The following is a 26,779-nucleotide window of genomic DNA, read 5'->3' on the forward strand; positions in this document are numbered from 1 at the left end:
CCCGCGGCCGTGCCTGGTGGGGTCTGCGCCGGCGGGGGGGGGACACACGGGGTCCGCAGCCACCAGGGCCAGAGCCGAGACCGGGCACAACTCAGCGCTGCAGTGACCCCCCCATCTCTCCCTGGGGTGGGCCTTCAGCTGGTGCCTGGGGAGGGGGCACTGCCGGGGACGGAGCTGGGACCTGCCCGGCTCCTGTGTAGGGGCGAAGACCCAAAGCAGGCGTTAGTGGGGCTCCTGCCGCCCCGCTGCCAGGGTGATGGTCGCTGGCGGCGGCCGGGCTCAGCGCGGCCCTCGGCCGGGTCTACCGGCGCTCGGCCGGCTCTGGACACGCTATTTACAGGGAATAAATACAGCGCTGCCGGCTCAGGGCTGCCGGCACCTCCACTCGCTCTTCTCCGGCCAGTACTCGAACGCCTTCCTGCGGAGAGGACACGGGGGCGTCAGTGGCACCTCGCTCCCTGCCCTGTTTCCATCCCCACCCCGACGCGGGGCAGGACCCAGGCGTCCCCCCGCTCCCCTGCCCCCAGCTCGGGGGTCCCCGGCAGCCCCGTACTCACTCTCGCCCGGGCGCGGTGGCCCGGCAGACCAGCCCGGCCTGGCAGGGGCAGACCTGGTTGATGCTGAAGGCCAGACCCCCGGGGGGCACGTGGCAGCTCTGGGCCAGCGCCAGCCGCCGCTGGCACACCCGCTCGCCGTGCTGCCGCGCGCAGCAGCCGTCCGCGCCGCAGTCCTCGTCCCGCTGGCACCGGGCTCCTGGCGGGGCGGAAAGCGGGGTTGGGGGGGGGACACACACCCCCACCCCGTCCCCAAGCTGGGGGACAGGGAGGGGTCTGCAGGGATGAAGAGCGACAGGGTTGGGTGCTCTCAGCACCCGTTGGCTTTCCGATGCTGGAGGTTGCCCCGCGCCCCACCGGCGTCGTGTCCCCCCAGCTCCCAGGGTTGAGGCTGGGGGGCGGGGGCAGTCCCTTGTGTGTGTGTGTGTGTCCCGACCCCACCCCAGACCCCCACTCACCCTCCTGCCCGTCGGGTACGGGCTGCTGGCACTTCCCAAACATGCAGAGGAGGCCGTGGGCGCAGTGGGTGTCGCGGCGGCAGTACTGCCCCACCGGACGCGTGGGCAGGCACAGCCCGAAGTGCTCGTCGCAGAAGTGCCCTTGGCCACAGGGGTTGGCCGGGCTGCACGTCGTCACCTGCGTGGGGGGACGCAGCACGTCAGGGGACCAAGTCCCATCCCTCACCCCATCCCTCACCCCATCCCAGGCCAGAAACAGCAGCATGGAGCAAACCCTGTCTGTTTGCATGGCAAAACCTGTCTGTTTGCACGTTATGAAGCAAAGGAAGGCTGGGCGCGGGTATGTTTTAGGGGGGCGAAAGCCAGGAGCGGCTCAGCAGCGCTCGGCCAGGCTGGGGCACAGCAGGGATGGGAGACCCATCGCTGGGGGAAACCCCACGCTGCGGCTCCAGGGTTTTTTCTTGGGAAAAGAAAACCCGGCCGGGTGGGGGCGGCCGCGGCGCCGGGAGCGGGGGGCGGCAGGGAGGGTGGCGAGGCTGCCGGGGCCCGTAAAAGTCCTGCTCCAGGTGAGGCTCGAACTCACAACCTCGGCATTGCTCCGCGTACTGCCCTATAAGTACCGCGCGCTGACCGATTGCGCCACTGGAGCGCCCGGGGCCGCCCGCCGCGCCCGCGCCCCCTCCCGCCCCCCGAACCGGGGTGTCCCCCACCTTCCCGCCCCCCCCCCGAGCCGGGGCTCGCCCCCGCACCCCCCCGCCCCGGCTGCAAATCGTGCCGCCACCCCGGCTGCAAAGCCGGCTCCCGCGCTTACACCCACCCCTGCTGCAACCCCAGGTGCAAATTCTGCACCCACCCCACTCCCACCCTGCTGCAAACCCGGCTCCCACCCCAGCACCCATCCCTGCTCCCACCCTGCTGCAAACCCAGCTCCCACCCCAGCACCCATCCCTGCTCCCACCCCAGCACCTATCCCGGCTCCCACCCTGCTGCAAACCCGGCTCCCACCCCAGCACCCATCCCTGCTCCCACCCTGCTGCAAACCCGGCTCCCACCCCAGCACCCATCCCTGCTCCCACCCCAGCACCTATCCCGGCTCCCACCCTGCTGCAAACCCGGCTCCCACCCCAGCACCCATCCCTGCTCCCACCCTGCTGCAAACCCAGCTCCCACCCCAGCACCTATCCCTGCTCCCACCCTGCTGCAAACCCAACTCCCACCCCAGCACCCATCCCTGCTCCCACCCTGCTGCAAACCCAACTCCCACCCCAGCACCCATCCCTGCTCCCACCCTGCTGCAAACTCGGCTCCCACCCCACCTACAAGCCCAGCTCCTGCTCCTGCACCCACCCCTGCTGCAACCGCACCCCTTCTTCCCCTCCCCCAGGAACCCCACACCCGGGGGAGGGAGGGCACCCACCACTCACCTCCTCCAGGTTGTCTCCAGGGCCGGCGCTTCTGCCCAGCGCTGCTTCGTCGGGCAGGTGCTGGGGCAAGGAGTACATCCAGGCCCAGAGGTACCCGGAGGCGGCGGGCAGGAGCGAGGCGATGAGGCAGAGGAGGGCTGGGGACACCGGCATGCTGCTGGTGGGTGGCACTGGGTGCTCGGGCCTGGGGCGCTGGGTATATGTAGCCCACGGCCTATCGTGGCCCCTGCTGCTAAAACTGTTTGCCCACCTAATGGGGAAGGAGGAGGCAATCAGGGGTTAAGGGATTAACATAATTGCCAGCCTTCCCCTCGCTGGGTGCAACAGCCCCAAAGTAAACGGCCCCCTTGGCGCAGTCTGGCTCCGGCGCCTGCCCGGCTCCAGCGACCACCCTGTGCAGCCTGGGGTGCCCTGGGTCCCCGCCAGCCCCTCGGGTCCCCCCCACGGCTCGGGGTGGCGGTGGGTGCCAGCGCCCTGCCGGCCACCCGGCGCCTCTGTGCAACGGTGGGCTTCGGTGGGGGCTTCGGTTCCTGGGTTTGTCCCCCCACTTTCCTGGGGCGGTGGGTTGCAGGGGACGAGGGGGAGGCGGAAGGAGAGAGCGGGGAGCAAATGCTGGGACCCCCAGGAAGGGCTGTGGTGGGCACACAGTTGGCATCTGACTTGTGTTTTGTGTGACACCCCCTCCCAATCCCTGACACCCCCCCATCTGCCACCCGCCGTGCGCACACAGGTCTCCGGGGGGTGACGGGCTTTGCACCTTCCCTAACAGCTTTGCAAACGAGGTGTTTGCCAGTCCAGGCCCTTATCTCCTGGCTGAGCTGGCACCGGCGCTGGGCAAACCCGCAAATGGCTTCCCCTGAGCGGATCCCCCAGACAATGCCGCTGCCGGGTCCCCAAACACACACATGGGTCGGGGCGGGGGGGGCTAAGCCAGGGCCACCCCACGCTCTCCCCTGCTCTGGCCTCTCCAATACACTTTGCAGCAGGAAGAGCCACCCCAGGCTGGTTCCCAGTTGCTGCACGGTGGCCGTAGCCAACACTCCGGGCGGGGGTTGTCCGGGGGTTCCCCTCCTTCAGGCTCCAGGGGTGCATCCTGCTGCGGGGAAGGAGATCCTCCTCCCTCAGGGCTTCCCTCTCTGGGACCCTGCTGCCCCGGGCGACTCCCCCGGCCTCTGTGCCTCAGTTTCCCCGTCCGTATAAAGGAAGGCAGCGAGGCTGATGGGTGACCCAGGGAAATGGGGCAGCAGAGCGATGGGGTGCCCCAGAGCAGTGGCTGGAAAACCACTGCAGCTGCTTGCACCGGGGTCACCCCAAACCTTCCTCCCCATGGCCCAGGAGGTGCAGGCCAGGGCACCCGGATCCGGCCCCGCGCGCCGCCCCCGCTCGCCCCACGCGTGTTTGCACAGCGGCTTAGGGAGCAAATATTGACCTCGCTCCTCGGGCACAATCACGGCCGCTCCCCCCATCCGTCTCCTGCTGGGTGCTCGCCCCCACGCTGCCGTCTGGGGCTAATCCCCCCCAGCACCACCGAGGCCCCGCACAGCAGCTCTGCTCCCCCAGAGCCCTGGGGCTCCCCCAGCCCTGGAGCTCGGGGGGGGCCCCATGCGCTCCCCCAGCCCCCTGAGCCCTGCGTGGGGTGCACGGCCTGGGCCTGGCTTTGCGGAAAACTCAGGGTTTGGCTCTGTCCCACCCTGCAGATGGGGCTTTGGGGCTGCCGGCACCACGGCCCCCCGCAACTGCTGCGGCCTGGGATGGGTGCGGGGAGCCGGATCCTTCTGCTGCCCCGCAGCCTCCCGCTGCGCAGGCAGGGGTGGGGGGACACCGTGTGCGTGCTGTGTGGGGCAGGTGAGATCTGGGGGGGGGTGTGTGCATGTGTGCACGGGTGCACATGCGTGTGTGCAGAACTGCTGCTATGCAAGTCCCTTAGGCTGAGCTTAGCAGCGGGGGTATAGCTCAGTGGTAGAGCATTTGACTGCAGATCAAGAGGTCCCCGGTTCAAATCCGGGTGCCCCCTTGTTTTCTCCTTGGGGGGCGGTGTGATCCCCCGTTTTTCCACCCCTTTTATTTGCTCCCCAGCCCCCGTGACAGCGAGGGGAGGCCGCGTCCTGCAGCCGCCTGCGCCCCGCACCCTTGGGTGCTCCTGCCGGGGGCTTTCACTTGCAGAAGGACGGATCCAGCTCCCCAGTGGGGACCCCCCCCAGAGCCGTGCCCCCTCCGAGCTCCCTCAATTCAGAGCAGCCGAGGGGCCGCGGATCCCCTCGCCGCTCCCGCACCCCCCAGCTTCAGCCACGGGCTGGGGTGCAGGCCGGGGGGGGGCCGGCATCGCTCCCCAGGCGCGCCGTGCGCCTCTGCGGGTGTTTGCACCCTCCTCCTGCCCCGGCCCCCGGGGTGCCCCGGCCCCCCTCACCCCGGGCTGAGCCACCTCCCGGGTGTCAGGGACGGAGGGGCTGGGGCACAGCCTGAGCCCCCCAAAACGCTGCCCGAATCGCAGTGGGGCCAGAAGCCAGCCCGGCCGAGCAGAGGGCTGGAGCTTTGGGCTGCTCCTGGGGCTCTGCGGTGCCACCCGGGGCCCCCCCACCCGGAGCCCCCCCCCCAGGGACCCCCAGCCCCCCAGTAACCGGTGCTCCTGCTGCAAAGGGCAGAACCAGGGGAGCGGGAGCTTGTGGTGCCACCACGCGTCCCCTGCGGGTTTCCCGACGGGGGGACCCCGGGGGGCGAGGCGTGGGAAGGGGCGCTGGACCCCCCCCAAACGCTGTGGTTGCCTTTGCCGTGCAGCCGCTCCGGCAGCGTGTGGGGACACGCGCGGCCACATGCTGGCTTTGGGGGAGGGGGACACGCACCACGGACCCCCACGGGGCTGGGGCGTGCGTGTCACCCACCCCGGGCTGCCCGCAGCGAGGACAGGGAGGGCGGGGGGACCCCCAGCCTCGCTGGTGTGTGTCGTCCCCCCCATTTCTGGGGGCCGCGGGGGGGAGGGTCTCAGCACACGGGGACGGATGGGCGCAGGCTGCGGCAGCCGCCAGCCCTGCCCGGGGTGGGGTGGGGGTGTCTCTGCCCGAGCCCCTCCAGGTGATGGGGGGGTCCTGCCGCCGGCTCCGGCCCCGGCCCCACCCTGGCTCCACCCCCGGCCCCACCCCGGCCCCACCCCCGGCCCCACCCCCGGCTCCCGCCCGGGCTCCGGTTCCCGATCCCGCTCCGGCTCCGTGCGCGGCTCCCCGGGGGTGCCGGCCCATGGCGGGGCGCTGAGCCCCCCCGCCCCCCCCAAGCAGAGCCGGGGCCGAGCGGGTCCCGCCGCCCCCACCATGCGCTGGGGGGGCCTGATCCTGCTCTGCCTGCTGCGTGGGGTGCTGGGCGCGCCGGGCCCGCGGGGCGCAGGTAGGGGGGCCGGGGGGCGCGGCCGGGGGGCGGCGGGAGAGCCCCGGGGTGGGGGGACACGGGACCCCCGGGAGTGCGGGTCTGGGGGGACCCCGGGGATCGGTGCGGCCGCCCGGGCCCCGCCGGGGGTTGCCGTGTCCGCGGTCCCGCGTGGCCGTGGGCAGCTGGAGGCGTCGCGCCTCGCCCGGGCCGTCCCGTCTGTGTGTCCATCTGCTGCCGCGCTCCCCGGAGCGGGCTGAGCTTTGGGGGTGTCTTCGTGCCCCCCCCCCCCCCCGGGCACGCAGGTGCATGTCACGCTGCTCCCCACAGCCGGCTGCACCCCACAGCGGCCACCCGCGGCATGGGGTCTGACGTGGGGGTCCCCGTCACCGCCACACATCCCCCCCGCAGCCCTGGCATCTCCGTGGCAAAGGGACTGGCAGAGTGGGGTGCCCGGACCCCCCAGCCGTGTGGGGCAGCCCTGGGGTGGAGGGGGGACTACAGCCCTGCTGCTGGGGTGCCCCCACCCAGGACAGCCCGTGGCAGGGCTGGTGCTGGCCTGGCTGTGGATGCAGGTTGTGGGGAGGATGCTGGAGCTCCGTGGGGGGCTCCCTAGAGCCTCCTGTGGGACCGGCTCTGCTCCCCGGGGCACTTTGGCCCTCCCAGCAGCAGCAGCGAGGCACTGGGGACCCCCCCAGTGCCCCCCCAGTGCCCCCAGGGAAGGTGAGTACAACCCCCAACCACGAAGCCCCTTTCCCCATCCTGCCGGCTGCCTGCTCCTGCCAGCTCAGCCCCGCTCCCCCCTGCCTCAGTTTCCCCTCCCAGAGGCACTGGGGACAGAAACCAGACCCACGGGACAGCTCGGGAGGGGACCGGGAGCTCATTAGGCAGCAATTAGCTCCCTCTCCCCAGGGACCCCGGGCTGGAGGCGGGACCCTCTCCCAGGGGCTCGGGGCGCAGCCTGCGGCCCCACCGAGTGTTTTTGCTGTCCTGCTCGCTGGGGACAGATGTCCTGGCTCTGTCCCTGCCCGTGGGCGAGTGTGGGCCGTCCGCACCGCCTCCGCCCGTGCCGAGCTGCCAGGAAAGCTCATGAATCTCTGCAGATTTGGTCCCAAATGGCTTTTTCATCCCCCCCCCCCCCCAATCCTTTCCCTGACACCGTGCCGTGTTTCTGGCCTCCGCTCCCTCCCCAGGGCTGGCGCCGGGTAGGGAAAGACACGGCAGGATGGGACAAGGGACATGTTTCTTTTGGAGATGGATGCTTGGAGTCTGCCCCGGCATCCAAACCAGCCCGGAGGAGGGGACCGATGGCTGGGGATGTCAAGGACATGGCCGTGCTGGTGCCCCATTGCTGAAGCTGCAGTTTCCCCGTCCCCGGGGCCTCGTGCTCCTCCCCGTGCACTGGCATGTGCGGGATGCGTGCCGAACTGGTGGGGTGGGGGCGTGTAGGTGTTTTGCTTCCTTTCACCCCTCCATCCCAGCTCTCCTCCCCTGGCCGTGGGTGTCTGTCACCCGTCCCTTCACCCCGTGGCCAACCCTGACCCGAGAAACCCTCCCCTGTGTCTCCATCATTGTGGTGATGCTGCTCCTCAGGGCTGAGACCCCCCCAGCTCATGTCACCTAAGTAGAAACTGCCTTGCTGGGGGAAATGGCTGACCCCTCAGCCGGGGTGCCCTCCCAGTGCGGGACCCTACTGACCCATCCCTGTGCCCCCCTAGGACGCCCCCCCGGGAGCTCAGTGGCGGGCGAAGGGCGGCGGAGAGCTCGGGAGACCTCGCCGGGGACCGAGGGAACCCGCATCAGCCAGGACCTGGTGGGGGGCAGCCTGGCCATCGACACGCTGCCGGCCAACGAGACGCGGATCGTGGTGAGTCGGGGACCCCACTGCCGCCGCCAGCTGCCCTCCACCCGCCCCACGGCAGGATCCGGCCAGCGACTGACCACCGAGAGCTATTTCCAGGCTGGGCTGGGAGCTGGTGGAAATACTGGCTCTGATTTAATGTGTGGGGCTGGATCCCGGCAGCCCGGAGGGTAATTACAGCCCAGCATGGAGGCGGCCGTGCCCTGGGGATTGCTCCGAGCCCTGTGGCCGTCCCTGCCCGCGAGCCCTGCCAGGTCCCGGGGCACACCAGGGCCAGCCCTGGGCTGTGGACCTGGGGATGCTTCGCTTGCCGCGATGCCACGTGTGCAGCAGAGATGATGCTGCGGGGGTTATCGGGGTGAGCAGGCTCGAGGCTGTGTGGGAGGCGAGGGATCTCTGGCTGGGGAAGGCAGCAGCCTGTGCCGCTGCTAACAAACTCCTGTAGCAGCTTTGTCACCTCCTGGGAGATCTCCCTCGGTTCTCACATCCCGGCTGTGCCTAATTACCCGCCCTCAATTAGCTCCTGGTTATTTGTGGCGGGGCTGTGGGTCCCTTAGCAGCTGGGGGAGTTTGCCCAGCTCTGAGGTTTCTGGGATGGGGTGGGAGGAATGCATGGCCATAGCTGAGGATGGTTTCTGCTGGAGGACGTGCCAGCCATGGGGATTTGTCCTGGTGTTTTTGCTAGCAGCCGGTTGTGGATTCGGTGGAATTAGTGCCCTCATGGCACGGTGTGCAGAGGAGAAGCAGCTGTGGCCGTTTCCACTCTGCTCGAGCTCCCGCTTGGCCTTGCTCATTGACCATCAGGGATAGAGAGGGGCCAGAAGCCAGAAAAGTCCCTGATGTGGAAGCATTTAAAAAAAGCCAAAACCAGCCCCAAACCACCAATGGCCACCATGGCATCAGGAGATGCTGGGGAGCCGCAGGGAGGGTGCGACTGGGGCTTGTGGTTCCCAGGAGGAGGAGGCAGCAATTTCCTGGGGCTCAGTGCTGTCGGGGGCTTGCAGCATTGCCCCCTAGGAGTGGGGTCATGTTCAAGGTCAGAGTCGCTGCTCCCCTTGTGTTGCTGCATCTCACCATGTCTGACCCACAGAAGCTGTGATCCTACCTCGGGAGGTGCCAGCCTCAGGTCTGGAGGGGTTTCCCCTCTCCCCCCAGAACGGTCCAGGTTGGGGTGCGGAGGGGCAGCTCCGGACCCAAAGGATGAAGAGGGGCGTGATGCTGGGAGTCCCACTGTCTGTCCCTGAGCTCTGCCCCACAGCGGCTGTGCTTTCCACTTGTTTGTGTGTCTAAAACCTCCCCTCTCTTAATTCCTGCTGTAACCAAAGCAAGGTGACGGATTAGGACATCCTAATGAGTCAGCGATGAGGTCAGGAGCTCAGCAGCCTCCTCCTCCGCGCTCCTGGCCCTGGTTATTCCCCCCCACCCCCCCAGTATATTGGGAAGGCACAGGGGAGGACACAGGAGGTTTTGTCATTTGTCACCCGGTGCTGGCCCATCCTTGTGTCCTGGGGGGCTTCCAAAGCCTTTGCATGGGCGGGGTGTGCTGGGATGCAGCAGGTACTGATGCAGCCTTCCCTGTGCCTCAGTTTCCCCATCCATGGGGAAGGGAGGACTGCAGCAGTCCCTCTGAGCTCTGGGAGAGGAAAGAGGCTATAATTGCTGTAGGGATGAGCTAGGAAAGCTTTCCTTGGAGCCTGGGCTCACACAGGAGGCAGAAGAGTGCAGTGGCTTTCTCTGAACTTTGCTGAAGCAGAAAAATTACATGTTACGGGATTTCTAATGGCACTTTATTCCATATGACTCCCGCAGACCTCCAGTACCTCTCTAGGGAATAGCACAGGGCTGTTTAAAGTGCTTTGCTTTCTCTTTTTTTCCCCCCTCCAACCCGTTAAATCCTGGGCTGGTGGGTCCTTCCCCGCCTGCGGCGCCCGGGCTCGTGTGCTGGGAGCAGGTTTGGGAGCAGGTCCTGGGGGAGCCGCAGGCCGAGGGGCTGGGGGGAAGATGCTGGGAGCGAGGGGGGGCCGGGAGTCAGAAGGGGCTGAGCGGCAGAAGCGCAGCAGACGGGGACGAGCGGCGAGCGTGGCGGCGTGCCAGGCGATGGCACGGAGCAGCGGAGCCGCGCTTTCCCAAGGAAAATTAAGACGCTGCCCGTCCTCCCTGCGGTGCGAACCGGCCTCCCCTGACAGGCGACGGCTCCCAGCTGTGTCCCCGGCCGGCCGCACGCCGCAGCCCGTCGGAGAGGCACGGTGGGGCCGGGGCACGGGCTGCGCGGGGCTGGCTGCGCCCCGGGACATCGCTCACTCTGCCCGTGTCCCCACGGGGCTGCCACAGAGCCACGTGCGGGTCCCCGCTGGGTCGTGCGTCCTTCTATGGATCCCTGATCGGTTTGCAGTGGCTCTCGGCAGAGGTGCCGCGCGGTCCGTGCTCTGGTGTGCCGGGGAGAGGGGGCTCGCAGAGCCTGGGGTGCTGCTGGTGGCTTGGGAAGGCTGGGGGATGATGCCCAGGGTCCCTCTTCTTGCTCTGTGTGAGAATAGCAAGGGGATCCGCTCACTCACGCAGAGCCGTGCCCCATCCCGTGCTCTGGGGATGTCATCCAGGAGAGCTCTGTGCCCAGAGGCCGCTGCTCCCCCCGCCACGTCCCCCATCTTCAGCCGGCGGCGGTGGCTCGGCTGCCTTCCCCGAGCTGCCTGTGCCAAGGTTAATCATTTCCTCTGGGCTTCCATGTCTCCAGTTGTTTGCTTCGCTTCTAGTGGTCACTTTAGCTGTAACTTCCAGCCCCTGGCTCTAGAGCAGGATCGTTTCTTCCCGGGAAGGTTGCATCTGCTGAAGTCTCTCATGAGTCACGTCTCTCTTGCCAGCCAGCCCGTCCTCTCTGCACTCAGTCGGTCTCATGGGTCTTCTCTGCACCTTCTCCAACTGCTCAGCATCCTCTGCTGGCTTTGCACGGGGTTTTTCTGTGCTGCTTCCATTGCCGCTTTGTGCTGAGGTGGAGGTCGGGCTCCCACCGGCTGTCCCGGCGGCTCCGAGCCGTGCCTGGGGGTTTGCATCGCCACAGAGCGAGCTGGGTAACGCTGTCCCCTGTCACCCTGTCCCTCCCCGGCTGCAGGAGGACAACCACAGCTACTACGTGTCGCGGATCTACGGGCCGGGGGACACCCGTCTGAGGGGGCTGTGGGTCGACATGGCAGCGGCCAACAGGAGCCAAGTGAAGATCCACGGGATCCTCTCCAACACTCACCGGCAGGCCTCGGTGAGCCGTGGGGCTGCTCTGCAGCCAGGGATGTCCCCTGGGTCTCCTCTCCCAGCAGGGATTTCCCAACGGTGGCACCTCGCCTGGGGCAGCAGCAGCCCCGCCACGTCCCCCTGACAGCCTGGTGGAGAGCAAGGCTTGGGGAGCATTTGGTCTCCCCCAGTCCGGGGCTGAAGGGGGTGAGCCGTGGGGACTGGGCACCCGCAGGACCCTCGCACCCATCCCTCTCCCTCCCCTCCATGCACCGGCTCCGGGAGCTTGCTCCCAGCCAGGGCAGAGCCGGTGCCGGTGGGCACAGACCCGTCCCCCCCCATCCCCAGCAGGCGTTTTCCGAGGGCTGAGCGCAGTCCTCACCCCATCTCCCTCCCACAGAGAATCATCCTCTCCTTTGACTTCCCCTTCTACGGCCACCTCCTGCGGCAGGTCACGATAGCGACGGGCGGTGAGTCGGGGTGGGACGGGATGCTCGCACTCGGTCGGTGTTCCCACGGTGGGAGGGCTGGGGACAGCTCTGGGGCTGGCTCTAACCTCACCCCATGTCCCAGAGCCCGGGGAGCTCAGAGAAGGGGCTGCAGCCCTTCTAGCTTTATCCCTCCACCCCAAGTCTAACCCCTGCCCTGCTGCTGGTGCTCAGGGAGTCAGGAGGGGATGCAGTGGGGGGGGTCACACGGGCTTGGAGGAAAGCCAGGCGGGGATGTTGGGGGTAAAAAAAGAGATGGGCAGGGTGGTGGGAGGTAAGAAAGAGGGAGGGATCATCCTGGGGCGGTAGAGAGGAGTGTGTGCTGCTTCACCCTCCTCTGCTCGCTCAGGTTTCATCTTCATGGGGGATGTCATCCACCGGATGCTCACGGCCACGCAGTACATCGCGCCCCTCATGGCCAACTTCAACCCCAGCTACTCCCGCAACTCCACCGTCCAGTACTTGGACAACGGTGAGCCCTGTGCCCCGTGCAAGCTGCGGCGGCTGCCCTGCGAGCGGAGCAGCAGGCGGCCCAGCTGCCCGCTCCTTCCTCGTAAAACTGGGCAAAGCTCAGCTCTCTGGAGCAAACGGAGGGGCCTGAGCCAGGTGAGGGTGTGAGGAAGGGGAGCCCAGGGCAGCAGGGGCTGCTCAGCTCCCCGGGCGGGCTTTGGGTAGGGGCGGCTGCGATGTTTGGCCGGGGCTTGTTCGTGGGTCGGCTCTGAGCGATGTGCTGGAGGTTGGGGGATGAGGTGATGGGAGAGGACAGGTCAGGCTGTTGAGATGTGGGGCGAGGAGGGATGAGAGGACTGATCTGCTCTGGTCTCTCCCCCAGGGACGGTTTTTGTGGTGCAGTGGGATAAGGTCTATCTTCAGGGGAAGGAGGACATGGGCAGCTTCACCTTCCAGGCGGCCCTGCACAGCACCGGGAGAATCGTCTTTGGGTACAAGGAGGTGAGGGATGTTTCTGCTGGGGAAGGCATGGCGGGAGGGTCTCTGCGGGGGATCCCTGTGGGTCTGGGAGGAGATCTGGTGTTATAACTGTTCACATGCCGAGGCTGGGCATTCCCAGTGCCCCCAGAGCACTGGAGACCTCTGCAGCGGTGCTGGGAGCCTGGGCAGGGCTGGGGTCCATCACGCCCTCTCTCCTCGTGCAGATCCCCGTGCCGGTCCTACAGATCAGTGCCACCCAGCACCCTGTGAAAGCTGGCCTCTCCGATGCCTTCATGATCCTCAACCCATCTCCCGATGTGCCTGGTGAGTCGCTGCGCTTGAGGAATGGGGGGAGGCGGCTGCTGGGGCAGGGGAGCAGCTGATCCCTCCCGTGGGGATGCCAAGGCTCCCCTGGCATCGTGGCTGGGAGAGGGGGCAGATGGGGAAGGAGAGGTGAAACATCCTCAACTTTGGGCACTTAAAGACACGAGGACACACTGCTGGGATTCACGGCAGGGAGCAGAGGAGCATGAGGAGGTGTGCGGGGCTCGGCTGCACGGGTGCCCCTCCTGTCTCACGTCCCCTCAGGGTGCATCTCTCTCGGGGTGCATCTCTCTCGGGGTGCATCCCTCCATGGCCAAGGCCACTGCGCAGCCTGGTGCTCTGGATGCCCCCCGCGGGTCAGCGTGGCCCCAGCCCACGGCTGTGTGCTTTGGCGAGGCACTGCAGGCAAAAGGGCTTCGTGTTCTCGCCCAGTGTGTTCAGAATCGCTGTGAGCAGCCAAGCTATCGCTTCCATAATTTCCAGCTGATGAGGAGGAGGGGAAGAACGGTTGCAAATGAGACTGCAGATGGACGAGAGGCTTGGGCGGTGCTGGGTGCCTCGTTCCTATAGCCGTGGGGGGTTAGGGGAGCCTACAAGCCGCACCGCTGCTGCTCCCAACTGTCCTTGACTGCACGTCATGGCACGGGTGCTCGTGGCTGCTGCGGAGAGGGCTGGGACCTGCACCTGTGTCGGCAGGACATGGGGACGGCTACATACATGTCCACATGCCTGTTCCACATGTGCCGTGAGCTGCAGGCACGGGGTGAGCTCACTGAAAAGGCTCTTCCAGCCCCTCCCGTCCCCTCTTGTCACGAGGAGCCCAGCCTCGCTCCTGCCTCCCCGCGCTGCACCCGGCGCGGTTGCTTTTCCCTGTTATTTATGGAGCCTGCCATCTGGCCTTCATTTATTACCCGTTTACAACAGTTTGTCTAAAAACCTCAGCCAGGCTGGATGGTGCCTCCCCTCCCCGCCCCGCCAGCCTGTCCCTTGCCAGGCTGGTGCCCTCCATCCCCGTGGGCTTGCTGAACCCTGCCTGTACCTCCTGCCTGCCCCGGGGGAGCGAGGGGAAGCTGGTGGAGAAGAAACACAAGAACTGGGCACAAAAAAACCTTAATAAGGTGAAGAAACAAGGCTTGAAGGGAAGGAGAGGAGGGGGTAGGAGAGGGGAGCGCTCCGTCCTGCTCCTCCGCTGGTCTCCAAGCGCGGAGCAGAGCAGCGAGGGGCCACGGCCGTGCTGGAAGGACAGGTTTGATTATCCTCGCAGGGGCACCAAGCCAGAGAAGCATCTTGGCTGGTGTCATCGCGTCAATTAGCGGCAGACGCTGGGAGAAAATTTGGGAGAAGCCTGAATCCAGGATAGACCCCTCTGGCCTCCAGGATGAAGGGGAAAGAGAAGGAAGGGGGGAAGGCGTGAGGGAGATGGGGGGCGGAGGAGGCTTTGGGGGGAAGGTGGCTGCTGAGCAGGAGCTCGGGGAGTGGTGCAGAGCTCCGGGCGAGCGCTGCGCACGGGGGAGGCTCGCAGCCCCGTGAGTCACTGACGAGCAATGTGTTGTGCAGCTTTGTGTTTGTTTAGAGTGATGCAGGACTGGACCACATCCATCTCAGGAGTCTCTGGTCAGGGAGAGGGGGACATAGAGCTCCAAGCTCCTCCTAGCAAAACAGGGAAGATGAGATGTGTGCCCTGACATCCCTCCTTCCCCTGCCAGCACCTCCTGCATGGCTTCTCCTGCAGCCTGACAGCCGCCGCACACTGTCCTCTCCCCCAGGAACGACCCCAAGCCCTGGGGGCACCTTTGCCTTTCAGCTGGGAGTCAGCAGCAGCCCCACAAGCTTTCCCCGCACGCACTGGGATTCGCGCGGGGGGTAAACCCCTTTGCAGGATGGGGAAGGGCGTGCAGGGCGGGCTTGTGCCCAGCCTAAAGCCAAGGCTCCGTGTTTCAGAGTCCCGCCGTCGGACCATCTACGAATACCATCGCGTGGAGCTGGACACCAGCAAGATCACCAACATGTCAGCCGTGGAGTTCACCCCGCTGCCCAGTAAGTCGGACAGGCTGGCGTGGTGCCCTGGAGCGTGTTTCCCTCCCGTGGTTTCACCCAGCAACTACAGCAGCCTCCTATTTATAGACAAAGGGGAAGCCAAGGCTGGTTCAATGTACGCTGGAAGGGTGCGTGGCTGCCAACCCATCACCCGACGGCTGGGACCCTGCTGTGCGCCGGAGCCGTGGAGGGAGGGCGTGCTATCGGCCAGGGTACAGCTCCCCCCTGCTCGGGGGTCCCCCGGTCGTTCTGCCTTTGTGAGAAGGTCTGTGCGTGGCTGTAACTGAACATCTCGTACGTGCAGCCCTGTCTGGATTTATCAGCTCAGAGTCAACCTCAGCCAACAGCAAATCCCACATGAGCGCCAGCCTGGCTGCTCCGTCGCTGAGGCGGGAGCCTGGGATGCAGCAAAGCTCAGCTGGCATGGGAGAAGCTGATAAAGGAGGGATCTGCAGGCAATTACACCTTACCCGATTTGCTCAGCGCTCCCCGGCTGAGTGACGAGAGCAGCGGTGCCAGCCACCATGTGCTATGGTCCCCAGCTGCGCTCCGTGCTGCTCTGCCAGCACCTTCCTCGTGCGCAGCTGAGTCGGTGGCTCTTGTGGCTCACCAGTAGATCCCCCCTCGCCCCAGTACTTCGACCCCTTATTTCCTGCACTGACCGCTCCCCCCACCTGTCCAGCTGCTGAAACTCCTTCCCTTTGCTCCATAAGCTGCAGCTAATTTTGCTGGACACCGGTTCACTTCAGGTCTGTCTACAAGACATTTTCCACGCCTCCACACTGGGATGAGATTTCTTAAGGATCCTGTTAAATAGCTACATTTTTAGCGTTCAGATCCAAGGACACATGCGCACGAGGGGAAGTTGTCACGCAGTCCATAAATACAGAGTGGAGAGTAAATCTGTCACGAAGATACCAAGGTTATGCATTTAAACGGTCTCCCCAGGGTACTTTATGACAATTTTAACAGCAGGCAGGGTTACTGCAAAGCAGATCATAAATAAGAATTATGCAATAATTTTTTTTTTTTTTCTCCTTAAGACTTGCCATTTTGTTTTTCCCCATCACCTCGAGTAGCTGAGAGCAGTATCTTCAGAGGAGCCGCAGAGCTAGAGAGAACTAGACTCCACTTTTTCTTCCGGGGGTTTAATTTTTAGCCTTATTGAGGTCAGAAGTGGCCGAACTGGGTTAGTCTCTGCCTCTTCTCCAGAGGTCCTAGCTTGCTCGCTGCCTCCGCGTGGCAGTCTGCTGGGGAAAAGCTCCGGATGGGAGAGCGGAGAGCAGGACTGGAGCACACCAGAAAAGCGTGGGGCATCCCGGGTCTGGGATGGCGGCAGCGGTGAGTTTGCTCAGGTGCGAGGGGCAGAACAGGGAGCCCATGGATGGCGAAGCAATGGGGAGTCTGGGCCGGACTGGAGGTGTGCCAGGCGTCCCAGGCGGGCTGGGGCTGCCGCCGCCCTGCAGGGTCCCGCGCACCAGTGCGGGAGGCAAACCTCTCGCGTTCTGCCTTCATCACTCGCTGTTGCGCAGCACCACATCAGCTCTCGGCTCCGTCATTGCGGGCTGTCAGGGGCTCCCAAGAGGCTTGTTAAAGCTGCCTGTTGCCTTGACTTTTCTTGGATCACCCTCTCGGCCGTCTTTTCTAGGCAGGGTGACAGCAAATGATGGTATGCTACAAGCCGCTCCTCCTCTCCAGTGCGGAGGTATTCTTGCAAAACTACTTAGTTACGGACATAGCAGAGGGTTAAACTCTTTGTAGTGCTCCCTTCCTTCTGAGAAACACCCTCTGTGCAATGAGAAATAAGTCTTAGATGTGTTTTAATTCCCAGCTAAATAGAATGGGAAGACATTCAGAGATGGACTGGGAGTCCCCTCCTAGAAAGGTGCTGCCTTGTCCTGTAGGTCCGTTGCGGAGCGAGGCTGGGCTAGAGGCTCCTCTGTCGATGCTGGTCCTACCCATGCCAGCAGCTTCCAGCACGTGCTCCCCCGTGCCCGCGTAGGTGCTGGCGTATCGCTGGCACATCTCTCCTCTCTCTTTTACAGCTTGTCTCCAGCACCAGAGCTGTGAAATGTGTGTGACCTCGGCGCTGACCTTCAACTGCAGCTGGTGTCACGTCCTGCAGAGGTAGCTGGGATGAGTTTCCTTCCCACCTCTTCTCTTGCTAATGTTTCTGTAGCTGGGAGAGCAAGTGCAGCCCCAGGTCTGATGTTGCTGATGTGTCAGTGTTGCTGGTTTTTTGTTATTATTTTCCTTTTCTGTTTTTTTTTTTGTTGGTTGGTTGGTTTTCTTGCTTTTTGGTTTCATTAGGGTGCTGCTCTCAGTCTCATAGCCATGGTTCAGAGGTGACCTCATCTCCAGTTACAAGCCATTGAAAGGAGACATAGAAAGGTTGGACTAGATGATCCCTGAGGTCCCTTTTAACCTGGGATCCTGTAATTTCCCCACGTTGGGGTTCTTGGTCCTAATGTTTTGCTGCAGCAGCTGGAACAAGTTGTGACCAGAAGCAAGACTCACATTTTTGTCAGTGAAATTAAACACGGGGGACACTCGTCCTGGCTTAGGCTGTGATTTCAGACAGAAGCGCAGGGCAGGGGGGCTGGGACACGCTCAAGGCTGAAGGACAGCAGGTGGGTCATGGAGCCGGGGGTGCTCGTCAGCCCCCAGCTGCGGGGGACAGGCCCTCTTTGTCAGGGGTGCGACACAATGAGGGTGGGGGGCACTCGCTGCTTTTTGAGGGGTAAGCGGAGGGCGTGGGGGGACGGGGCTGGCCCTGCTGCGGTACCAGCCGTGCAGCGGTCCTGCTCTGTGCTCCCCTTCAGCTCAAGCAGCGCCGTGCGGAGCGTGGGAGAGTTTAATGAGATTTTTTGCTGAAATATTTATTTAGAGCTAGTGGCAGGGGAGAGGACCCAATAACACAGATCCTCACATGTGGCACAGGGACGGCCGTGCTTGGGAAATGCCCGGCTCTCCCAGGGAGGCACGCTGGCTGGCCCCCTTCCCCAGCCACCTCCTGCAAGGGCAGCCTTGGCTCCCCCCGGCATCGCTCGCAGGGCACCTTCACCCCCCTCTCTGTAGCCCTTCTCTCGCTACATTCGAGACGTGCACCCTTTCCTTACACACACCAGTGTCAGCAAGGTGTGAGCGGGGCAGCTGGGACGGGGAAAGATCTGAGACATCAGCAAAGCGACCCTACAGATCGCTGCCTGTCAGTGGGCTGGAATACAGCCCGAGCCAGGGGAACGTCATTTTTCAATGGCAGTTGCTCAGTGGTGGCTTCAGATCAGAGAATATTATGTTTTCGCAGCTGAGAGAGATGTGTGAAACCAGATGTGGCTTTGGTAGCAAAACCGAGCCCAGGATACAGTGGCTTAGACTGGATCTTGTCTGAGCTGAAACCCCAGGGTTCAAGGACTTCGTCATTCTGCTTATTCCAAATCCATGGCGTTTGCAAACCCGACCTTCCGAAACCCAAGTCGCTGTTGCTGGTGTTTCCTCTTGCCACGTACAGTCGGGTGGCGCCTGGGTGTGTTGGCCAACAGCCGCGCTCCCTGCAGCCGTGGCTGCGTATCGGCAGCGCGCGCCTGAAGCGCTCGGTTGCAGGTGGAAGGTACAGACGGCACGCGTGGCGGAAGCCGCAGGCTGGAGCAAGCCTACCGCTATCTTGCCGGCTTTCCACCGGGTTGGTTTTGCAAAGCCAACATGAGCTTTCCCAAGGAAGTTGGTAGGGTGGCTTCCAGGGCTTGAACTTGTATCCTGAGTCCAGCTCAGTGATTTAACCCCTGAGTTTAATCTAATTTATTTATTATAAAAATAAATGTAACCCCAGAGTCCTCTCAGCTCTCTTCTGGACTGTGGAGTTTGTATTTTTGCTTTTGCTGAGCCCGTAATCGTTACAGGAACTGCACTTCAAGCAAAGACCTCAGTGACTCAGCAGGACCTGAAGTTTTGTGGCTTCTCTTTTAGCGGTTGGTAGTTGGGTAAAGTAGTGCTTGTATGAGCTGAACCCCTGATTCGTATTTTGGTAGTCCCCAGAGACTTTCCAAAGGTCAGAGTGCTGTTTCATTCCCTCTGTTTCTGTAGAGAGTTCTCTAGCTGGTGTTTGCCCCGATGCCGTTTGTAATTTCTTTAATGTGTTTTTCCTGTGCAGATGTTGCTGGGGAAAAAAAAAAACCTCATGGAGATCACGGCCTTGCTCTGGCACAGAGTCCGGGGAATGGAAATTCAGACTCAGTCTATATATTTTTTCCTAGTTCTCCCTTTTTCTCCTCTGTGAAGAGGAACATTTGGGTCCTTCCAGCACAGCTGTACTGGAAACCCCATGTCTTTGGAGACCAACTTGTATATAATCGTTCCAGTCCTCAGATAGTTGTTTGTCCAAGTGTCCGTACACAGCGCCCATCGGGGCAGCCTTTGGGACTCTTAGGCAGCTTAGAAATCGTTAGCAGTGCCGCCCACGGAGAGCGGGCAAGGGAGCATCGCTGGTGCTGTGCCCCGCAGGAATTCCTCTGCCACGGCTTCATACTGCTTTTCTCCGCAGATGTTCCAGCGGCTTTGACCGGTACCGTGAGGAGTGGCTGTCCTACGGCTGCGGCCAGACGGTGAGACTGAGAGAAGGAGCGCTTCTCTTAGGTCCTCTGCTAGGAGTGATGCTCACCTACAGAAAAAGCAAGGGTCGTATCCCAGCTCAAAAAATTCACTCTCGGCTCCGCTTGGCCCGCGCTGGTCTGGAGCAGCCCGCGTATCCCTTCAGCTACCCCTTTCCCGTCACAGCGGGACCACCGAGCCACGTAACAGGGGATGCCTCTAGCGGAGTAGCTAGAAGGTGGTCCGTCTAACCCTGTCTTTGCCTTGCTGCCGTCTTGTTTCTGTGCTGCCCGGCGCTGGGTGTTCAGTAAGGACGCAGAGACCTCCAGAAGTTACCAAACGGTGCAATTTGAGTACACTGGGATATTTTTTTCTTCACTTTCTGAAGCATGACGCTTACTCACTCTCAAGCATGAAGAAATTAGCCCTTGCGATTTTTTTTTTTCTTTTTGTCCTTGTTAGCACAATTATCTCCACATTGGATGAACTAGTTTCTTTGTCTCAGAAAGATCAGCTCTAACAAAACATCTGTTTCTGCTTTGGGGTTTTTTTTTTGTTGGTTTCTTTTTTTTTTTGTTCCCCACTGAAAACTCAGCTTTGTTCCCTGTTAACCAAGAGAGTTGAGCAAGGGAAGGGGAGGGCACAGGACCTACGTAGGGTCACCCAGTGATGCAAGAAGGTCAGACCATAGGACCTTGCCAGATCGTTGTCATTTGTCCTACTTAAGTGGATCCCAAACTTTTCCTCCTCTTCCCCAACCTCCAGGTCACCCCACCCCCCGCCATACTTCTGGCACTTCTGGGCCATGTCCTCTGCCTCCACTCCAGTGTTTGAACCCCAAGGGCTCGGCTGCCCGAAGCCGGGGAAGCACAGTCCTCGCCACTGGCTCCCTGGCACTCCTGCTGGAAGAGAGCTAGGAAAAGTAGCTGTTCTTCATTTTCTTTCCAGTCAGACGAGAAGACCTGCGAGGATTTAGCAGAAGGTGACCGCTATTCAGCACCTCCTGATGGCTCTTTCTCACCGCTGGAGGAGGATGTCACCACCTCCCCGTCCTCGCTCTTCATTGACAGCCTCACTACAGAAGGTAGGGGCAGGCGGGGTGACCAGCTGCGGCAGGGACACCCCATCCTCGGCGCTTCCGCTGCGATGCCTCCTAAAGCCAATTAATAACCAAACAAATACAATAACGAACCTCTCTTTGAAGCACAAGGGCAGGGGTGGGTTCAGGAGGCAGTGGGAAGGAGAAGGAAGGGCAGCCTAAGCGGTGAGACGCGGTGTGATGTGGCGTGGGGAGAGACGAAACCCTCCGGTGGGAAGAGTTTTACAGCTGCGTCGCAGCCTTCATACGCCTTTGTGAAGGTCAACGAGCAGCTAGTTCCTGGTGGACGGGCTCCCCAGCACCATCACAGAGGTTAATACCGTATATAGGGGCTCATGCTTTTAACGTGCTTGGTCCCAGCTGGTGGCTCGGGGCCGCCAGTACTCTCAGCCTGGCAAGAATATAACGCAGGCTTGTGATTGTCCTCTGCTCGGGACCGGTGTTCGTTCCAGCATAGGGAAGCTCCACATGAGGACCCGAGTTTCCCTCGAGACACCCATGTTCTGAAGCTTGATAATCCTATTAACGCAGGGCTGGCTCCTCAGATCCTAGCGGCAGGTATCACTTCAATTTTGCTGCTTAATAGTCCCTAACGCAAACTGCTAATTAGAATAAATAGAAAGGAACATTAGTAATTGTCCTTCAGCGATGGGAAGGAGTTGGGGGGAGGAAGAGCGCGCCTGGCTGACAGAGTTGACTTTGAAAGGAGCAATTAAAGGAAGGGGGAGTGTAACACCACCACTGAGATTATTTTCCAACTCATCGCCAATTCTTGGAAGAAGAACAAGAGGCTTTCTGTGACATAGTCAAGCATGAAGTTAATTTGTAATCTTGGAAGGAAACAAACAGCCAGCTGCATCAGGCAGCGAACTTTATCTGGGGAAGCTCAGCAGAGGAACGAGCAAAGCAGAGGAGTAGACCCACCCCTGTGCCGCGCTCCCCGGCCAGCCCAGCTCGCTGGCTCTGCTCACGGAGATGTCTGTGGACGTGTCCGAGCCGCCGGCCACGCGGCAGCGCTGCAGCTAGCGAGCGCGTACGCCAAGCAGTAAGAACTCCGGGTCAGGATTTCAGCTGGCCTCGCGAGGGTGGTGATGTGCAGACCATCAAGACATAAAGCCTTGGACCACACAGTCTGGTTCTTCCAGAACGAGATGAAGAAGAAGGGAGTTGGCTTTTGGGCCCCCATGGAAGACGTCTACAGCGTAACATCTCATTGATTTGGTCGGGATGTGTGAGCTTCGTATTGCTGCAAATGCCATAGTCTGACCACAGACACCCACAGGGGCTGGGGCCCCGTCCAGCGGTCCCTCATTGCTCTGCTTTGCACAATGAGTGGATTTAAAGACTGGTTTCCTCAGACGTTTGTGCTCCAGGTGCCACCTTTGCGAAGGAAGACAACGAACCATAAGCCACATGCTTTCACTATTGTTGCTTTCTGGGTGCCTTCCTCTTCCACCAAACTCAGAGGTTTAAGGCTGTCACTGGCCACCTAAATGCTGCGCAAGCGCTGTGGTCCGCCAGTGGCCCCGTTGCAGAGGGGTGAAAGCGGGTGGGAAGCATGCAGAATATCATAGAAGGCTCCCAACTTTATTCTTTTTTTGCCTTTGTTTTCTTTTTAGATGATACGAAGCTCAATCAGTATGCAGGAAGTGAAGGTGAGCCCTTAATCTCTCTGCCGGCTCGCGGTCGTTCCAAGTGAAAACGTGTTACGCTGAAATCAAATGCACCGGGGAGCTGCGATCAGGCAGCGGCGTGGACAGATGAAACTGAGATTGGAGGGGTGTAATCAAGATAAGATTCCTGTTGTCCTTACCCTGATTTAATACCGTTTCAGTCAGTGAAAAGTGAGAGTCGGGACCAGTCTGTTTTACCCCGACGCTGCTTGTCTGCTCTTCCCGCTTAGTCCTGCTGTGCAAACTAAGACGATGCGTTTTCTCTTTCCGTCTAATTCTAGTTCTTTGCAGTTTTTGCATAGACACAAAGTCCTTTTTTTTTTTTTTCTTCTGCGTTTCCCCATCTGTGCCAAAGAGCAGTGTAAAATCCAAATTTAAGTGTCCTTAGCCCAGCGCTGCCTTTTTTCAGCTCTGTTCCTGTGAATCCTTTCTCAGGCTGAGTTTATTCAGCAGCCCCAAGGGCAGGGAACCGAACTGTTGCTGTACTGCTCTCACTAGTTTCAGCGTATAGGAAGGCTCCGAGCCCTCTTTGCCCGATGTGGGTTTGCAAGAACTGCAGCTGCATGCAAACCACGAGCCCATCCCTCTTACCCGAAAGCAGCTCGGGGAAGCTAAACTGGGTAAACTGGGTGCGGGATCGGTTCCTTTGCAGGCGTGGGGCCTTTGAAATGCACGATCTTCCCAGCTTCAGCCAAATTGCTCCCCAAATGGCTGGCAATGTCACTGTTAATACGTGCCGCATAACCCCTCCGTAGCTCTGTGCAATTGCATATTCATAGCCGAGGACCGAGGGCAAGCTGGAGGGCTGTGGGTAAGACGCAGCGAGGACCCCACTCAGCATATGGCTAATGGCTTTCCGTCAGAGCAAGCAGCCAATATATGAAGAATATGGATTGGCGGCGGGGTCGCTGCATGGTGGTGGTTTAATCTGCTTTCAAACCAGCTACTGCTGTCATCCGAAAGGGATGCCGGAGCTCAGACAGCGCGCTGGTGCGTCTTCCCCTCTTGCTGAGTCTGACAGTAGCAGGTTAAGCTGCTCAGTCGAGCTCTGAAAGGTCTTGCCTTGCTTTTTGTTTCCGTCCTTGCCTTTGCCGTTCAAGGCTCAGCTGAACCCTTTCTTGCAGGCATGGGAAGCGGCCTTCCTTCCAAGAAAGCAGGCGCCCCGATTCACCCAGGTACTATCGTGGGGATCGTCCTGGCCGTGTTGCTCATTGCAGCTATTATCCTTGCTGGAATTTACATCAACAGCCACCCCACCTCAAACGCCGCCCTGTTCTTCATCGAGGTGAGTGGAGAACCTTATCCCTGCCCGGTTGTCTCTTCCTCTGCTCTCAACACAAACCCTGACCTTCTAGAGGAGAGCAGGGAGCAAAGAGACGAGGAGAGAGGAACTTTGACAGAGTTCGCAGCCGAGTTTCTTCCATGGTCCTACAGTCACAGCTAATCTCCCAACCTCCAGTTGATAATGTTTTAAACTTAGGCTCTCTCTCCCTCCCACACTGGTTTATTTTGCTCCCTTTCACGCGCTCCCTTTCACACATTGCCTTTTTTTCCCCCCCCATGCGACGTTAGGCTCTGCCACCTGCTTGCACGAGCAGTCGACACGCAGCCTGGTTGGAGGGCTCGGTTGGAGCTACGGCAGCGTTGGGGTCGCTGCCTTTTGAAGTGCCCAGCTGGATTTTTGTCGACTAAAATTGTCAGCCTTTGCTGATAGATGTCGTGCCATCAGCTACTGTGTAAGGGGTGGCGTGAATGCTCTAAAAGGAAGATTTTAATTCTCAGGAAGATAGGGGGTCCAACCATCTCCATCTGCTGTTAAAAGCCAGAAGACCGCTTGGTGTCGGATCCCGAGGCAGTCAGCAGTGGGCTGGATCCTGGCATAGGAGCTGCTGCGGAGGGAGCGAGCAACACTTAGCCCTCAGCCTCTCCTTATCGCTCGCTGGCTTTTTCCTAGAGCACTTGTCGTTCCTCCATCTGTCCTCTTTGCAGAGACAGGCTTCAGAGAACTGAGCCACGTGGCCTTTGCCAGGTCAGTACCTGAGCACGCGGCAATGTTTGATGCGTTTAGCGTCACCCGGCTGAGAAGGGGCAACGCACTCGTCCCTGTTTTGCTTTGAGAGGGGACGCAGAGCCGACGTGTATGTGGTCGCAGAGGAAGCCTGTGGCCGTCCTTGGCCGCACAGGCCGCCCTTGTTCTGAGGCTGATGTGAGACCTCCCTTAAAATTCCCATTTCCTCCCCGCTCCCCATTTTAACCTTATTAGTGGGTCAGCTCAGTGAGATCGGTGCATTGTAATGAACTCTCTAAAGCATACCGCGATGTTTAAAAATTCGTTTTTATTAATAAAAAAGTCAAACTTCCACAAAGTCAGCATTGTTTTTGTTTCAGGACCGAGTTTCCAATTTCCCTGCAGGCTTGGATGCTTCTGACGGGTCTTTGTTTCTGTCCACAGCGAAGGCCACATCACTGGCCTGCCATGAAATTCCGAAATCACACCAACCATGCAACGTACGCGGAGGTGGAGCCGGCCAGCCAGGAGAAGGAGGGCTTTGTCGAAGCAGAACAGTGCTGAGCGCTTCCCCCCCTGCACCACGAACCTCCCGCGTGTCTTTGTTGGAGTCCTCTGTTATTCTATTGCCAAATCTTTCCCCTCTTGGAAAAGAAACAGCAAGTAGAGGAAAAAGACCCAATGGAGCATTTGAAAAGAATGAGTCAGGGCGATGTGGGGCCGGGACTCGCCCGGATTCCTCGCGGGACAGCAGAGCCTGGCCGTCGGCTGCGACGTTGGACTCGGCCCAGCACCGAAGCCCTGCATGTGGTGGCAGAAAAAAGCGCAGTCCATAGTTTTGCTTTGGCATGGGTTTTTTGTTTTGGGGCTGGGTTTTTTTTCCCCCGCTGTGTGTGGCTGACCTCTGCCCTCCTCCACCAGGAGTCTTAACTGGGGCAGCAAAGAGGGAGGCAAATCTCGGTACAGGCAAAATACGCAGTTGCCTCAAGCAGCCGGCTCCTGGGGACAGCAAAAGGGTTGAGTTTTGCTGCACGCTGGCTTTGCCTGCACGCAGGAAAGTCGTGCTGGTTGCCCTTCCCCTCTCCAGGGAGAGGCTGGGTGGTTGGGGTAGGTGCTGGTGGTGGCCCAGGAGAGGTACGGGTGGCTCTCCGGGGCTCACCTCCCCTCTCCCATCTGCTCTCCCCCGGCTCTGCCCCTTTCTCCGCTCTCCCCTTCACCTTCTTTTGGGCTGGGCAACGTTTAATTTTGTCTTTGTGGCTGAGAAGCCTTGTGCCCTTGTCTTTCCATACTGCAGTTGGTCTTCCACCACCATGGCTTCAACTCCCTGCCTTCCTCTCCCTTCAAAGCAACAGCTTCCACCCCCCTGCTCCAGAGAAAGGGAAACGCGATCTGTTCTAAGGGCAAAACCCTGCGGAGGAGTCACCTTCAGGGTGTTTGTGAGCCAGTGGCTCTGATGCACTTTTTGGCATCCAATTAGTTTGCTGAATTACTAACTCTGACCCTTACCCCCAGAGGAGACAGAGTATGGAAAAAAAGTCTTAGATTCCTTCAAAATACGTCCGTGTGGCACAGCCACTAATCCAGCAGGGACAGAGGAGGTTTTGTCGGAGGAGGGTGGGGACGGAGCACTAGCAAAGCAGTGTCCTCCCACGGGCTAAATCCTGATGTAAATCCAAGCTCATTCGTGGGCATTTCACATAAATAAGGAGTGAAGGCATACATGCCTTGACACCGCTGAAAATCTAAAAATTGCCGTGTTAACATCATAGTTTTTAGAGTCTACTCAAGTCAGTGGAATTTCTTCTATTTTTTTAAATTTCTGTTACATCTGTGATAGGCCCCTGGTCTGGATTTGTATGTATATTCCAGAATCTGGCCCTCACTAAGGGCTTCGGCACTAGACCTCTCAGGGTTTTCTACTCCTTCTGTGCAATCAGAATTCAAGACTAATCTGCAGAAATACTCCACCTGACTTCCTCAGACACCAGCTGCAGGATTGGGCCCTAAGCTGAGGATACCGAGTTAAACTGAGGAAAGCTTGTATAAAAAAACCAAGAGAGTCCAAAGTCCAGTGTAAGGTAAAGTTTTCCTTCCCCCACCAAAAAGGTGTTAGTTGTATGGGGCTTTTTTTTTTTTTTTAAATTTTCTCTTGATCCTCAGTTATTTATTCTGATAATCATGTTTAGTGCATATTTTATCCACTGGCTGGTTCAGCTGTCACTGATGGTGATTACTGCCAAAGGCAGGGTCTGTCTAATTAATGTTTTCCTTCTCATCTGCTGAATTTATATAGCCATTAAAGATAAATATGGATGCTTTGTGGCATTTAGACCCCAGATTATCCTTTCTCATACATAGCCACGAGGGAGACTTTTGCTGCATCTTATTACAGCATAAAGGCACCAAAATGCTCAGACAGGGTAAGTCAGATTGAGACGTGCCAAGTTGTTACGGCCCAGACAGCCTCTCTTTAGACATATTTTGAAGATAAACTTTATCCCCAAATAAAGCTTTCAACTGCAAGGTTGTTTTTTTTCCCTGTTTCCCTGAAGTAGAAAGAATTCAAAGGGATTCTGTCATCTAGTTTTTGCCCAGGATCTGATCTCCTTTGAAATGGTTATGAGCTGGTAAGGAATTTTCTCTGGATTTAACTCTTTTCAAGTAATAGCCTTGTTTTTACTGTTTTTCTTAACATGCATACAAAATAATAGCAGGATTTTGGGTGCTCCTCTTCCCTACAGCCCCTAGAAACGCTAGGTA

At 60.3% G+C, this 26,779-nt stretch overlaps 1 protein-coding gene and 2 non-coding genes across 3 annotated transcripts; 2 read left to right on the plus strand and 1 right to left on the minus strand.

Annotated features, from left to right (window-relative positions):
* Positions 1-1,570: 1,570 nt before the first annotated feature.
* Positions 1,571-1,661, minus strand: TRNAI-UAU (transfer RNA isoleucine (anticodon UAU)). The gene is given in 2 exon segments: positions 1,571-1,606; positions 1,624-1,661. It is a non-coding gene; the product is annotated as a tRNA-Ile (tRNA).
* A 2,717-nt stretch (positions 1,662-4,378) lies between these two features.
* Positions 4,379-4,450, plus strand: TRNAC-GCA (transfer RNA cysteine (anticodon GCA)). The gene has a single exon. It is a non-coding gene; the product is annotated as a tRNA-Cys (tRNA).
* A 1,141-nt stretch (positions 4,451-5,591) lies between these two features.
* PLXDC1 (plexin domain containing 1) lies at positions 5,592-26,344 on the plus strand. The gene is made up of 14 exons (XM_064473587.1): positions 5,592-5,811; positions 7,509-7,657; positions 10,758-10,901; positions 11,274-11,343; positions 11,711-11,833; positions 12,194-12,312; positions 12,516-12,615; positions 14,557-14,652; positions 16,698-16,779; positions 19,193-19,253; positions 20,188-20,323; positions 21,958-21,993; positions 23,136-23,296; positions 24,464-26,344. Exons 1-14 carry the CDS (start codon positions 5,739-5,741, stop codon positions 24,581-24,583), a joined length of 1,470 nt encoding a protein of 489 aa, XP_064329657.1. The 5' UTR covers positions 5,592-5,738; the 3' UTR covers positions 24,584-26,344.
* The last annotated feature ends 435 nt before the right edge of the window (positions 26,345-26,779 follow it).

The sequence above is a fragment of the Phalacrocorax carbo genome, chromosome 25 (genome assembly GCF_963921805.1).
Source record: "Phalacrocorax carbo chromosome 25, bPhaCar2.1, whole genome shotgun sequence".
In the NCBI taxonomy this organism is placed as follows: Eukaryota; Metazoa; Chordata; class Aves; order Suliformes; family Phalacrocoracidae; genus Phalacrocorax; species Phalacrocorax carbo.